At 37.5% G+C, this 15,771-nt stretch overlaps 1 protein-coding gene across 1 annotated transcript in view; it reads right to left on the reverse strand.

Annotated features, from left to right (window-relative positions):
* Nucleotides 1–15,771, reverse strand: part of epha10 (EPH receptor A10) — a 208,475-nt gene that overhangs the window by 87,464 nt on the left and 105,240 nt on the right. Inside the window, exon 4 of the mRNA XM_030146536.1 lies at nt 1,466–1,621. Within this exon, the coding sequence (XP_030002396.1) occupies nt 1,466–1,621 (156 nt within the window). The remainder of the gene's footprint in view (nt 1–1,465; nt 1,622–15,771) is intronic.

Genomic DNA, 15,771 nt, shown 5'->3' on the forward strand with positions numbered 1-15,771 from the left:
ATTGGAAAAGATGGTAAGAAGGCACAATGTCCCCTAATAGTTAGAACCTTATAGCACAAGAATTATTATAATAAAGGTCAATGTAAAAATAGTTGGTATATGAAGTTATACTGTGCTCTGTTGCAGACAGCACAACATACAAGTTTGTGTTCTGCTTTGTCCTTACTTTTAGCTTAATATATTATGGAATTCTACGGAGCAAAGCAAAGCTGTCATTATGTGCATGATGAAATGAAATATACAGTCGGGGAAAAAAATTATTAGACCATCAAAAGTCATCAAAAACAATGGTTACGCAATCAAGTACTAACTCCTGTGTGTATCATGTGACTAAAACAGACAGAAAAGAAAACATGGAACGTCTAAAGGCACTGTTTTTGTCAGTACAATGCCATAGCTATTGATGTAAGAACTTAAGTGATTTTGGTTATTATCAAAAAAACATGGAAAATGGATAGATATCAGCTCTGAAATTAAACTCTTATGAGCTATTTTTGTTGTTATCATTATATCTGTCCAAACAAATGTACCTTTAGTTGTACCAGGCTTTAAAATAAACAAGAAATTGAAGAAAACAAGGGTGGTCTAATAATTTTTTTCTGGGACTGTATTCCGTGCATTCCTGAAAGTAGCCCTTTAAAAAACACCAGCTATCAAAAAGAAATGTGCAAAAATGTGATTTCAGGTCATTCTGTAAGTACAACCTAAAAAATAAACAAGTATGAGGTTTTATGGGAGTTTTCAGAAATCATTCTCCAAACACTATTGGATTTATATATTATACATTTATAACAAAAGTATACTTTAAAAAACACAGACAAGACTACAAATGCCTTGTGTTTACTGGTGTTATCAGAGAAATAATAAAAATGTGATATGGGGAAATATTGTTTCAGGGAATCACTGAAAACCTTTGACCATGTCAGACCATAATTACTAGAGCAGCGTTGGGTTTAAAAGCAGACTTGGTCATAGCCAACCACTTAGTGAGCACTTATGGAGTATTTTTTTTACTTGAAAGAAATCCAATAGCAAGGGAAAAACAGAGGGTGAAGGAGGGGTGAAGGTTGGAGCGGAAAGGGGGAGATGAGACGTGAAAATCGGGAGCAGGAGATGGAACAATGAAGATAGATAGATGGTGGGACGCAAACTGGGGAGGAGGGTGCAGGTCAGACGGAGGGGTGATGAGATGAGAAAAGGGGTGAAGGGCAGGTAAGCCATAGGCTGACATGTCATCTCTGAGGATAAAGAGGCAAATGGCAACGCTAGATCTATAAAAGGATGAATGAAGGTGGGAGATAGTGATGGCTCTAAAGGAAATAGCTCACTTAATGCATAAATATCTAGATGTAACAACACAGCATGAATGATATGAGAGAAAAAAAAAAAAACAGATTACCAAAACCTTTACAAATGGAAAAAGGACAGATACACACAAATATAAATATATAGTTAATCTTATTACGTGTGCATGGCGCAGAGGGGGTGTCTAGAGGGGTTCTGAAGTGGTCCTCTTCACACACACATGCAACGGATCCATCCTCATCCGCGACGCTGTTGGCTGGGCAGGGAAAACACTCCTGCTGCCTGGATGACATTTTATAGGATCCAGGGGGGCAAGCTGAAAAAGAGCAACACACAAATACAGAACATCATTATTACTGAATTACAAGTGCTTCAATGTTGCAACATGGGGCATAAAAAACATATTTGAAGGGATTTTCCATGGAGTAAAGCTTGGTCAATAGACTTTTAGAGTAAGGTTGAGTGATATGACTGCATTTACTGTGTAACGGTAGAAATGGTACCACCAGCAGAGATTTGGCAATATTTTTCACACCATAAGAAGTCTTAGATTAGATTAGACTGTTTTTATGTCTTTTTAATCTACTCTTGTATTTTAGTCAATCATTTTGCTTTTTTTATTCTTCTGTACGACATTGTTTTAATTGTACAGCTGTTTTATGTCTTTAATCTATTCTTGTATTTTATTCTTTTATTTTGGTTTTTCCCATTTAAGTCACTTTGGAAAAAAGTGTCTGCCAAATGTGTAAATGTAAATGTAAATGTAGATTAGACTTTATTGATCCCACAACTGGGAAATTCAACGGTGCAGGCAGCAACAGAATGAAGTGCAAGAAAAAGTGTGCATGCATAAAGACGCATGTAAAAAACAATATAATACTACTACTACTACTACTACTACTACCACCAATAATAATAATAATAATAATAATAATAATAATAATAATAATAATAATAACAACAACAACATCAACAACTATACAGATGATATACATATTTACAACAGAGATGAATTGCAAACTCTTCAAGTGCAACATGATAAGATTATTGCATGATCTTTATCTGCCTTATAAAATGATGACATGAGTGGACAGTATATTAAAACCAGTAAAACAAGAAAATATTATTCTTTTTTGTCCTGAAGCTAGAGTTAAAGGTTGAACACAGCCTCTACCAGATATGTGTGTACTCTAGACTTTATTTTGACAGTATTTTGCTAGCTTTTTACAAATAAAGATGAGCAAATCTAGCAGGAAGGTCATCATTTCTTTCGGTATATTACTGTATATTACAATAGTTTATGCTGCACAAGTCTGGTATTTTATGTACTTATTGAAATAATGTTAGTTTGACTGTTTCTGTCTTTGGATTTGGTCTCAACTGAAGCTGTTTTTTTTTTTTTTTTTAGTATGGATGAATATATTACAATGTAATGAAGTACAGTATGGTTATTTTAGGCATTTTCCCATTTTAATTTAGTAAAACATTACTGACAAAATGATATATAATGGGAGAGAAGATCTTGCTCCATTCTTGTTTAAAACCATTGAATATTTTACAGCGATATGACTGAAATCCTTATGTATCATTCTCGGAGCCATTATATATCATTTAAAAGCATTTCCTTTGCACAGAAACTCCACCAAGTACAGCGGCAATTTAAAGCGAAATCTCTTTTTCACTTCATAAGAGAGAAAATTAAGAATGAATGGGGGAAGATAGAAAGCAAGTGAATCCACAGGGAAGGACAGACGAGATAAAAGATAGGATTAGGGGGGAAAACGTAGAGGAGGACTTTGGTTAAATCCATCTGACAAACACAATTCGCACATTACGTGTGATCAGTGGCCTTGGCAAATGGCTTCAAAGGCTGCTAGCGGATTGAGACAGCTAGGCAAATGAAAACATGCCAAGGCAGTGTGCCGGCACGCAACCCAAACTCAACTTATTTAGGTGTTGCACCCCCCACCCCACCCCCCCTCCACCTTACCCCCCCATTTCCCACTTAATTTGGCAGATTTCAAAAAGCAGGGAGAAAGAGGCAGGAATGTATGCAAGGGTGATGAGCGCTCATGACCTTCTACGCGCCGCTCACAAAAACACCCTCCATGTAACAGAAGCTTATCAATGCATGCGTGACGACACTCCCAAACACACACACAGAATAAAACAGGTTATTTTACACTCTCCCACTATGCAGTTTCATTTTCCACTTGCCGTGGCTTTGTAGCAGGTGATAATGGGTGTGAAATCAGGCAGCCAGCAACTGCTTGATGTTCTGGTATTCTGTCTTCTGAGACTGTATTCTAAACAGCGGGTTTACATTAACAGTCCTGGTACGGTTTCTGTCTCTTTTCTTTTATCTTCTCCTCATTTTCTACTCTCCTAATACATATTTACATTTACAAACCGCCTGTCTTTCCCTTCGCTTTTTTCTCTATTTTACCTTTATTTAACCAGGAAGTTTCGTTGAGATTAAGAATCTCTTTTGTAAGGGAGACCTGGCCAAGGTAGCAGCCATACAAAGTCCAAAACAACACAAAACACATACAAAATACATAATTAGCAATAAAACACAATAACAACTATTCAACCATAATGGCATCAAGAAAAACAGTGACATTCCTCCTTCACTGCATGATACTTTTAAAATCATTAAAGGTGGGGTATGAGATCTTAGAAAAACAGTTCGAGCAAGCTATGTTTTGAAAATACTCAATTCAAAAGTCCAAACCCCTTTCTTCAGACATCCCCCTCTGAAGCCACGCCTCCAGAGTACTGGCACATGCAGCTCCAACCCCAATCCATGCATACCTCATTCAGTTTCCTCCAACATCTCCGCTCTTACAGAACAGCCCCAGTTCATACCTATTTGGTTAAAGTTACATTTCCTAGTGATTTATGTTAGTGACAAAACAGTTTGCCGGTGAACTTTCCATCCTAATATAACTAATACAGCCAAGCTCTGGCTCTGGCTTTGTTTCCTGTACAAGTGCCCCAAGCCTCTGAGAACACACAATTCATGCACAAAGAGGGATACACGCAGAGGGGGAAGGGGGGAGGGACAAATGGCAGTTGAGTTTGATAGACAAATCACCATTCAATCATTTCAGTGGGCCGGTTAAAATGATTGGATGGTGTTTTTTCAGTCTTGTCCGTTCCACAAGTGACTAAATTTTTAATTTTTGTGTTAGAGCATTTAATTAATTGGTTGTAATTGGGGTGTGAAGGGGATTTTAAGCAATATAGTAAAAAAAAATGCTCCAGGAAAATATCTTGTATCCCACCTTTAACAGAAATGAATGTGTCATTTTACAGTTTTTTGAAGATTATCCCATGACCATGGTGCATGGTAGGAAAACGCTGTTTTTCCATAGTCTGTCAGAACTCGGAAAACAGTCAAAGGCAACCACTTGGAGGAACGTAGATGGAGACCACTGCTCTGACCTGCTCCTCACTCTTGTATCCCCTTGCTTGGTGCTTTTCTTAGTATGAAGTTCAGTTCTCAGTTGTAATTGTAAGATAATAATTATGATATATGCAAATGTGACAGATAATCCACATGTAACCATTCAACTTTTACATGACTCTAGATCAACATTTGTCACAGTTCTATATGTACAGGAGTTACTCAAATACAAATATGATTTTAAATTTGGAAATTTTAGATAAAACCGTACACAGGAAAGTGATTCACACGACAATCCCACATATCCAAACCGACATAAACGAGGAGCAGTCATCGCTCCAGTAAAATCCATAATTAATAATTTTGTTCTTTTTCTCCTCATCAGAAAATGGCATATCCCCTGGTCCTCACAAAATCGAAAATGGTTCTTGTTAGTGATGTTAGTTCAGTTTAATTGAGTTTGAGTTTAGTTTGCCAACTGACAGCAGAGGAGTTTCTCAAGTAGTTAATGGAAAAATATCAAATGCTTTTTTCTGGTTCTGCTTCGACAATGACATGATGAAATGCACCCACACAACACACAACTTATTAATTGTAGCAAGATTTGTGAGGGAAAAAAGTATTAATGGTTTTCCTATTGTTGCTGGAAATAAAAAGACGACTATAACAACTTGATGGACAAGGGCAGATGTGATGAAAATGATGTGAAGACTAAACAAAATAAGTTTATAGTAAAGTCATCTAATTTGATAGAATAGAATAGAATAGAATAGAATAGAATAGAATAGAATAGAATAGAATAGAGTAGACTGTATTGTCATTGTGTGTACAATGAAATTATGTTTTCTTCTACCCACTCTAGTTTTGTTCTTCCCTCTCCTTTTTGAGCAATACATATTGAATTTATTTTGTTATTACTAGTGTACATGGCATTTGCTATATTGTCATGATCACCTCTATTTATTAATGTATTTGCTCTGCTATTAGTTCTTTGTATACATAAAAGTTTAGTTTTTTCTTCTGCTCAAAACAAACAAGCAAATAAATGAATGAATGATACTGTGCACCGAAAAAAAAAAGAAAAAAAAAAAGGTCATTCCAGGGTTATACCACATGCCTATGTGACCATATCATTTACAGCTCTGGAACCAGGATATACAGTTAGTTATGATGGGAAACAAATCACTGTAACACCTGAATAAATGTGATGCGTGAGACCCAGGCAAGCTGAGGTAAATACAGTTAAAATGCTCTTTGCTTACTTATAACTTACACTGAGCATAATAATAAAGGGGTCTCTAGCACCCCACGTTTTTTACTCAGCAATTCATACAAAACACACCAAACACAAAAGGCCTGCCATTACACATCGATTAGTAGGCCCCTTCAGCCCTTCTGGCGCTGACTAGAGTGTGTGTGCAAGTGTTTCTTGTGCCCGCACATGAGTGAATGCCTGCGAGTTGCATATCAGAGGCTGTAACAACCTTGTAATCGACTTTCTAATGTCTGTCATTACACAGAGAAAAGGCTCTCGCTTTCAGCTCACAGAACAGCCAAGCATGGGGACATAACAGAAACACACATACACCCTGTCAAGCAGCACTGGAGTAGACGCTCTTTGTTCCTGACTGTGCTGCCACTATCCTTCCCTCACCATGCCAAGAACATCAAGCGTGAATAACACCCGAATCAAGGCTAAAATTATGCATAGATCTACGAGAACAGAAATGGGTTTTGCATTTTCTACCTATCATGCTTAAAAGCAGGCTAGCCATATTCAAAGCTGGCTGCAATTCTGACTTATCTCCTCGATTCAGCGCGGATACACATTTTTGCCAGCCCACCTTGAAAATGTGTGTCTAATGATAGGGGTGTATCAAGACAATATGTGCAGCTCCGATAACAAAAGGAGCTGGCTTCGTGTGCTGCCCATCACTCTCCACAGCAAGGGATCATTCTAAAGGCCGCCAGCAGACAATGCCAGGCAAGGTCGCATCAGTTATAACGGGCCAGCTGCCATCTGCCAATGGGAGAATGTGGAATCTCCGAAAAGCGTCCGACGGCTAGAAAAGATGAGAGTTGGTTCTTGTAAGAAAGACCACTCCAGTCGTTCGAAAACATGTTTTTTTTTAATCCTTTGTTTAATTGCCGAGGTATATAGAAACGAAAATGTCAAGGAAGGGAAGGAGGAGGGGGTTGTTAGAGAAATAGAGAGACAGAAGGAGAGATCTGCCAGGACAGCTGGCAAACCAACTGATCAATTTGTTGTATGTGCCTACTGGGAACCACGATTAAATGGAACATGGCGGCACATGTACACACACACTCACACTCACACACACACATAAATATACAGGCATAATTTCTGAACGTGTAATAATAGAGATATGTGGTGACATGCCAAGTCCTATAGGGAAGGAGGTGGAGAATGTGGCAGGATCTGCTGTGAGACATACTTAGTTAAGACAGATAGACAGACATACAGACATACTGTGTTACAGACAAAAAGACTGTAGGCAATACTGCGTGCAAAGAGAGGACTGTGACCAGGCTGGAAGAAGGGTGGACACCTTCAGCTTGACATATAGACAGCGGCAGGAAAACAGATAAGCACGGACATGCAATGCATACAAATGAGTTACATGAGAAAGAAAAAAAGCACTAGTATAGAGTGACAGTGAGCGACACTAAGGTTATCTATAGTGGGAAAATATGCAATGCCCTGCCCACCAAGTAGACTTGAAAGCCCGAGGGTGGTATAAAACAATAAGACCATGATAATAAAATATGCTACCAATCTAATCAGATAAACAAAAATAAAAATAAATAAATAAATAAGAAAATGACAGCTTGAAATATGCCAGTAGCTTTATCATTTAATAGATAAAAACTTAGAGAATCCACAACTCAATGAGCCACAAATTACATTAATAGACTTTTGTTTGTGTAGGAGGAATCGATTTATAGTTTGTGATTTGCTTTTATTTTCTTTCCCCTTTCTTTAACCTTACCATACGCATTAATAAATCATGAAGAACTTAATACAATAAAATGTGAGCAATGAATTGTTTCTTGGCCTCTGACAGCACAAATTAATTAATATTAATAACAACAAAAAAGGTTTGCTTTACATACTGTGCATGCATAGACACCCACCAAGAAATACAAAGGAATACATGTTGTTGTTTTTAATGAAGGTTGTTTTTTTTCCTTCTAGGTTGTGTTCTTTGAAATTCATGAAAGGTGTGGAAAACTATGAAAAGCTGTGATGTCAAATAGAAAATATACAAGGAGTACAGGATGTGATTTCAACAGGTGCATATCAATATTTCACTGACCTCCAGTGCCGCTAATGCTGATTCTAATGCTGATCCATTCAACGAGGCAGCTTTAATATTCACAAAATGATTCCTCATTAACATCAAACGGCTTTGACATAAAATTGCATCCTCTTGGTCAGACAGGTAGGCAGGCAGGCTGGAGAGAAATTACTGACTGGTACATGTGATGAATTCAAGGTTGGTCCAGAATATTAAGTGTGAGATGATGAAAAGGTTACCTTGATTAGTTTGAACTGGACCGACTAAATTAAGGCCTAATATAAAATAAGAGCTCTTTCAAGTATTTTTTTTTTTAAATTTCATTCAGACTGGCTGGTGCTATTTAGATTTAGGCTACAATGAACTAAATGAAAAAGCTTAAAGATATATGTACAGTGAAGTACAGCTGGAGGGTTAACACATATAGAGTTGGGGAGTTACCAGTAAGAATCCAGTGAATGGCAAAAAATTACCATAACCTTTATTAAATCTCAAAGTATATAGATGTATAGGCCTACTTTACAGCACAGGAGAAGACCAAAATACTTCCTTATGAAATGAATAAAAGAAAGCATTTGTAAATGATGAATATGCTATTCCTTGAATAAATATATGGCAGATTAACTGTTTAAGATTGTTTAAACAAAAACAACATACATCAAACTTGTATTTGGTATTACTTCTGACCTCTATTATGGACTTATTTTAATGTTTGTTTTTATAGTCCTTTCATGACATGGCAGGTAGTGTCTGCAAACTTATTAACTTAATGTTTAACATTCATCTGACTGAAAGTAGTTACTTCTATGGGCTTGAATGATCATGACTGATCTTAATTTGCCATATGATCTACTTTTCAGAGGGCCAGTACAGATCATGTCATTTAAAAGAATAAATAGCAGTGCTGTCACAGCTGTCAACTCAGCTATTATTCATTTTAAATGTCCCATTTATCAGCGAAATTACAGTATTTTACAGAAAGTGCTGGACTAACCTATGGGTTCATACTAATAATGTCACTAGCAGAGGTCACTGGATTAATGACTTTCTTTCAGTTCAGTCTGTCTGCACTTAAGTGTTTGGGTTTAGTCTTTATTAACTTGTAGAGTTTGTGTAATGTGTTGTTCTGATGCTGCTAAAGAAATAATGTCAAAGAAATATCGTAAGTCTGTCAACATTGAGCCAAGCTACTGAGCAAGCAGTAAATCTGACTTCCACATATGTTTAAGAGTTATGTTAGTGTCAAAATGTTGTTGATTCATTACAAACTTTGGCAGGACAAAGTCGGCCACCACAGTCTAAGTAATTAATAGAAAAACTGGAGCTGTATGTCCAGGAAAATGGCAACGGTGTTTACTTCATTCACATATTGTCAAAGTATTGTGATAATGTCAGCCTGAGATCATGCAGAAATACAGATAATAACATTATCTTCAGTATGAGATATTTTATTCAGCAGTCACATTTACGGATGGGAATTGATAAGAATTTAATGATTCCGATTCCATTACCGATTTTGCTTATCGATCCGATTCCTTATCAATTCTCTTATCGATTCTCATTGGGTGAGAGAATAAAAGAGTACAAACAGGTTTGTTTGCATTCACTGTCTTTTAGATTTCTATCTCTGCACAGAAAATATAATATATACAGTATGTACAAATAATAATAACAACAGGTGACGCGGGGCCTGGTTCCAGATAGTCATATATGAGGCGGAAATTAGGAATGTTAAGGGGGCACATGCCAGTGATGGAAGCGGTGATGGGGGTGGGGGGGTGTCACACCATTTGATCGTACAAAGTGAAAGCGAAACTTAAGACACTTTACTAATTCCTCTATGACTCCCACTGTTGTAGACCTCATTTTCCTTTTCCCTACCTTCAGAAACTTTTACTTGAGGGGGCAGGACATTTGAGAACTGGTTCTCAAAAAGAAACAGTTCTCGATTCCCATCCCTAGTCATTGGTTGTTAAACACTATTCTCAGATATCAGGTTATGGCTTTTTTGTGTTACCTACAGAACATAAAGCCACTGATGGAAAAGTAATTTTAAGTCTGTTCCAACGGTCTGCTGTTGTGGACAACAATTTTCTCTGGCGTTACATGTAGTGTCATAACCTGTCTGTATTTCTAGCCGCTTTGACGATATGACCAGGCCCTGAATTACAGCACAAATCCCTGTTATTAGCTCAAAGTAAAGACCTCATTCAAGTCCACCCACTGACTGGCTGCTGCTTCACAGTGTAATCAGGAGAAAGCTCTGAGCTGTGCCATTCAGGTCAACGCTTTGCTTATCATTTTATTCGCTGTTCTGCTCCGGTTGCCACAGACTGACATCATGCAGAGAACACAGGAGGATAACTAGCAAACAATGCAGTCATGGGTATTATTGTCAGCAGTGTATAAGCTTTATGCAGTAGACATGTCTAATTATGGCAACAAAGGCACCATATGAATGGTAGTTGCACATATGCATCGCTACAAATGCATGCACGCACACACCAAGAAAAAAAACAAAAATAATACACAGACAGGCATAATTACCCACACATGAATAAATGTAAGTGCACACATATGCATTCTTTGGCTTTGTCACGCGGGCATAGATGTGCAGCATTTAACAATGAGAGTGGTTACATCACAGAATGGACACAAAAAAGAGCTGTTGGGTTACATCACTGAGCAGAAGTGCCAGATCTGTGCTCTTACAGTGAAAATAAAGGAAAAAGCAGTCAGTCAACCACACAGACACCCAGACAAACAAATACATCCAAACCAGGGGAGGACCAGACAACAAGGCTCTCATACACTGAGAACCCAGACAGAAGATACCGGAATAATCAAAACACAGAAAAGACCTAGTCCATATTTACATGGGTATTTTCCAAGCCTGTCTTTTTTCTATGCATTTTGACCTTATGTCTAAAACTAGGCCATGGAGTCAAAAAATCTCAAAACAATTCTTTATTTTCAGAGCATGTCAAACACTTGTAAATCGCCGGAACAGTTCATAGATCTGAGGTAGAACAGGCTGGTTTGTGTACAGTCCAGTTTTTGTCTTCGTTCTGCCATCTTCAACATGGCATGCTCATTGCAAATCAGGTTTCTCGGTGCCATCTGTATTGAATATTTATTGAAGATTTGTTATATTTATCCCAACAAACATTATGTTGTAATATTCATCAATATTTAATCTTCCAGATGAGTTTTTGTCCAAAATCAAATGCGATTTTAGTTTGTATGTACACCCCTCCCAGGGCGAAGAATAGAAACTCCATTTGTAGCTTGTGGATAGAGCTTGGCTTGTAACGTCTGTGTGTGCGCAATGGTCTCCTTGACAATCTCATGATTGACATGATCTTGCCGCCTCGTGGTTTGGCATGCGCTTGACAGTGCGTCAATTGTGTTTTGCTGGCTTCCGGTGGAGGGAGATTATTTTAAAGCAGGGTGAGAGTTTTTGAGATTGAAAGAGGAAAAAAAAATTATGGCATCTGTGGAAACCAGCTGATATCCATGATCGCTCATCTTTTATGCAAAGTAAGAAATCAGAAAATGAGATGCATGCTGACTTTTTCAAGCACTGTTATACAGCATTTATAAATGTACATAAATAATCCCGCTTTAAATGGAAATAAAACTGTAACTCAATTATAACATACAGCATAGCACGCATATTCAAATCAAACAGTCTGGCTTTGTAATTTTTTTTTGCACATTTTACTACATGTGCAACTTGAACAACACAGGCATAAGCTTTTAAGGTGGTTTTGCCCATTACTCACTTCATGAGTGTTAACTGTGAATCAGTCAGTCTGCCTTAAATATCAAAATGACACCTTTTTATCTCATGTGTGACATACACTTTAGCAATGACTGAATCTTCAATTGCTTAAACATGTTTATGAATTTCCTCTGGATTAAGCAAACTGTGAATATTCTACTTCCTCAAAGAGGAAAAAAGGTAGTGGAGGTGAAATGTCATTCAGGTGAGCTCAGGAGGCACCAAATATATTACCTGCTTTATCAAGCACATTTTTTTTTTAGCTTTTTGAAGATTTCAGGAGTCTTAACAACACACTAGCCTCAGTGCATTAGCTGAGTAGGCAGTCCTTTAATGTGTCACAGAAAGCATTCCTGTTCAGACTACTAATGTCAACAAGTGCATCCACCTCTGAATGCATAGTGAAATGCATCCTGAGTGTGTTGATACCTTGCCTTAGAACCGTCTGGAAGTGATCGCATTGGCCATGACGGATGTTAATGGAAGGTCTGGAAGGCTGTATTTTATTTTCCTCAAATATGAGTAATTCCAGTGGAGAGTCCTAATATTAGCTATGTGCCAAATGTTGGCCATATGGATGATTTATTAAAGGTCTATATGTAATGTAATATGTATATATGGGTTACAGAACATGTTTTTAATCGCACTAATGATGAGGAGACAGATGGATGCATTTCCGCATTTTATGAACATACACTGACTCACATACACAGACGTCAATCAGCGACTGCTCAGATCCTCGTCCTCTTCTATGTTTTCACCAGTCCCTCTAATACCCATGTCACTCTGACGTTTACCTTTCTCCCATCTCGTCTTCTCAAACAGCTCTTGACTGCTATCAGCTCTGCTCCCTGTCAAAATGCTGCCCACTCCGCACCCCTGTCTTCCCTGCCCTCCCTCCATCATGTTTGCTCTCTGCCACCCCCTCTCTCTCTGTCCATTATTAGCCATCCCCTGCTTTTGCTGCAGCTATCATTTTCACAGGATTTATCAGAGGCTGTGGAACAAAAGACTGAGAGGGAACAATTTCAGGATATTATCACCGCCTTCTGTCCCCGATGAATCAGATTCAGAAACACAAATGCTCTTTACGTTTACATTTTACTGTTGTTCTTTTAAAGAGGGAGATTCAATAAGCACTCATGTTGTTTGAAGGAATGTAACAAGGCACTTTTTTTTTGCAATGTATGGCTTCTGTCCATTTATCTGTTCTCTTGAGGTTATGCACATAACATTCTTTGAACAAACTGCACACTGAGATAAAAAAAAAAAAATCATAGTTCAGTGCTTTGAGCAGTACAAGCAAAATTCCATTAACCTCACTTGTAATGTCGGCATACTACTCAGAAAGATGCCAGTGGTGGTAAGTGGGAAAACATGAGAGGAAGTGATGATATCATCGGGTACAACTCTATGTTTATAGCTTAAGTAAAGCTCATAGTTTGTTACATCCAAGGGTCTGGTATGCCGTTTGTACTATAACTGCATATTATTATTCTAGTCTGGAAGCTTTTCAACACCATTCAGGGTTTTGCAGATTTCAACAAGTTAAATTTAATTAAAATTAAGAACTTCTAAGACCTTTATGAGACTACTACAAATGTTTTAAGGCCCATTTCATGTTCACACAGAAATCAGCCCAGCCACTACAAAGTAAATGAATATACTGCACAGTTTCCATTAGTAGTTATTGGTGTCAAGTTGGTTAAGACTGATAGTTTTGTAGCAGTTTTGATCCATAACATTATTTTTTTAGATTTCAGAATTTCTAAAGACTTGGAGCCTCTGATGTTTGTTTTGATGTGATACTAGATTGTCCACTCTTATGTCAGTTCATTTAGTATGTTGTTTAGTTTGCTTTTGTGATATTAACTGCTGTAAGTAACCATTATGCTTATTTTTTTTGTCATTTGGGGCCAATAATGTCTGAATGTGTTGGTTTACTGTTGCATGCACTGTTGCTGCAAACATACATATTATTATTATTATTATTATTATTATTATTATTATTATATGTGTCGCCTGAATCAGTCGAAAAATACTGTATTTTTATTGCTGACAAATCTTGCATATAGTGCTGTACGTTATACATCTCTGTTCTGGAAACACTGGTATGACTGCCTCTTGAAAGTATAGAGGGTTTTTTTTTTTTGTGTGTTTTTTATCGTGTTTGTATTTATCGGTTTGCTTTCTAACGCAGACCATGAGTCTGTAATAAAGCCTGCCTGCCTATCTATCTACCCGTCTCCCTATCTATCTACCTATCTAGCTATCTGTCTATCATTATTATTATTGTTTTAACCTTTATTTAACCAGGTAAGTTAGTTGAGAACTGATTCTCACTTTCAATAACGACCTGGACATATAGAGACGAACAACCAATCACTCTCATATTCACACTTGGCAATTGCCGATCTTAAGAAGTTATTTTATTTTTTCTTTATTTTTTGGCACATTTTATGGTAGTTTTCATTCTACCCTATAACTTTTATATTTTTATTTTACATTTTATCCTTTTATCTTTCTCATGCTACAAAAACCAAGACCTGGGTAAGTATATTTTGTTCTATTATGTACCATTGATCAAATGACAAATAAAGCTGAGTCTAAGTTTTTGTGTGGACTCCAGGAAGAATAATTGTTAGTGCGGTAATAAGTAATGAGCATCCTAAGGGGAAAAAAAAAACATTTTGATAAACACAGCACTATTTAATGGTTCTAAAAGTATACCAAGTCTATTTATGGGTGCAATCATTGGATAAATGCTATTGCCTTAATATTACATAAAAAATGTGTTTTGAGGGCATTTTGTGACATTTAACTTTTACCTTTACTAAATACCACTTCATTCCCTCTCTGTTCAAAGGAATGGGAAGGTAGAATGAGGGTGGTATCACACATCAAACTCTGTCCCCATCCTTCACATCCTCATGTTGGCATCACCTATCCTCATCTGAATTCAAGAGACCATGATTGTGAGATGGCCACCTTATCCTGTGGTGTGCAGATGGTGAGTGGCATCCATTTAGCTGAACCTCTGAGCCATTTAATTATGTCCATGTCTGTCTCAAGCACCTTAATCCAAGCTGTGTAGGTATGTGTGTGTGTGAAAAGCAAACACACCAATAGGTTTCAAGCCAGTAGTGCCCAAACACAGATGCGCACACACACACACATACAAGAAGGGGAAAGTCTCAAAATGCTAATGTGCACATGCAGATACAAATCCCCTCCAGACTACAAAGCAGCACTGGTGTCTAAGAATTCAAAATCACACTATAAAATGGACTGACATGAAATGACACTCCAGGATGACAACAGGGACACGGAGAAACAGCGTAAGAAAAAAGACTTTGAGAAAGATAGCGAGGAAAATATGGTGTTAAAAATGCAAAGCTGATCAGTCAAGCTTTAAAAGGTGGCCTTGAGGCTCTAAGCCTTTATGTCCCAACGATATCCATTATCATCATTACCATCATCATCATCATTATCATATCCAGATGGACAGTCCTGCACACAGAGTAACACTCCAAACTACACTTACCCACACCGCATGGAAACAGCTTAAAGCAACGGGCAGGTTCAGTGAGTCAATGTAAACGTATGAGTGATATATTGTGTATGTGTGTATATTGGTGTATACTCAAACATGTGTGGTTATGAGCAATAGAGAGGAGCGTCTCAGTCATTTACATTATAACCATATCAGCCGCAAGTCAGCAAACACGTTTGCATGTGAATGTCAGGCAATTTCAGGTCGAGCGCTTGCAAAATGAGATTCAATGTTCTGCTCTTTTTTAACAGTCATGCTGTTGTGCTGTGCGTGTGTGTGTTTGTGCATGTACATGTGCACACACCCATCTCTCCTGCCTGTCATACTAAAATACAATTCCTCCTTCAAACTGAGAGCGAAGAAAGCTTAGGTAAGAGAAGTAATATTGATTTGTAATGCT

The sequence above is a fragment of the Sphaeramia orbicularis genome, chromosome 11 (genome assembly GCF_902148855.1).
Source record: "Sphaeramia orbicularis chromosome 11, fSphaOr1.1, whole genome shotgun sequence".
In the NCBI taxonomy this organism is placed as follows: Eukaryota; Metazoa; Chordata; class Actinopteri; order Kurtiformes; family Apogonidae; genus Sphaeramia; species Sphaeramia orbicularis.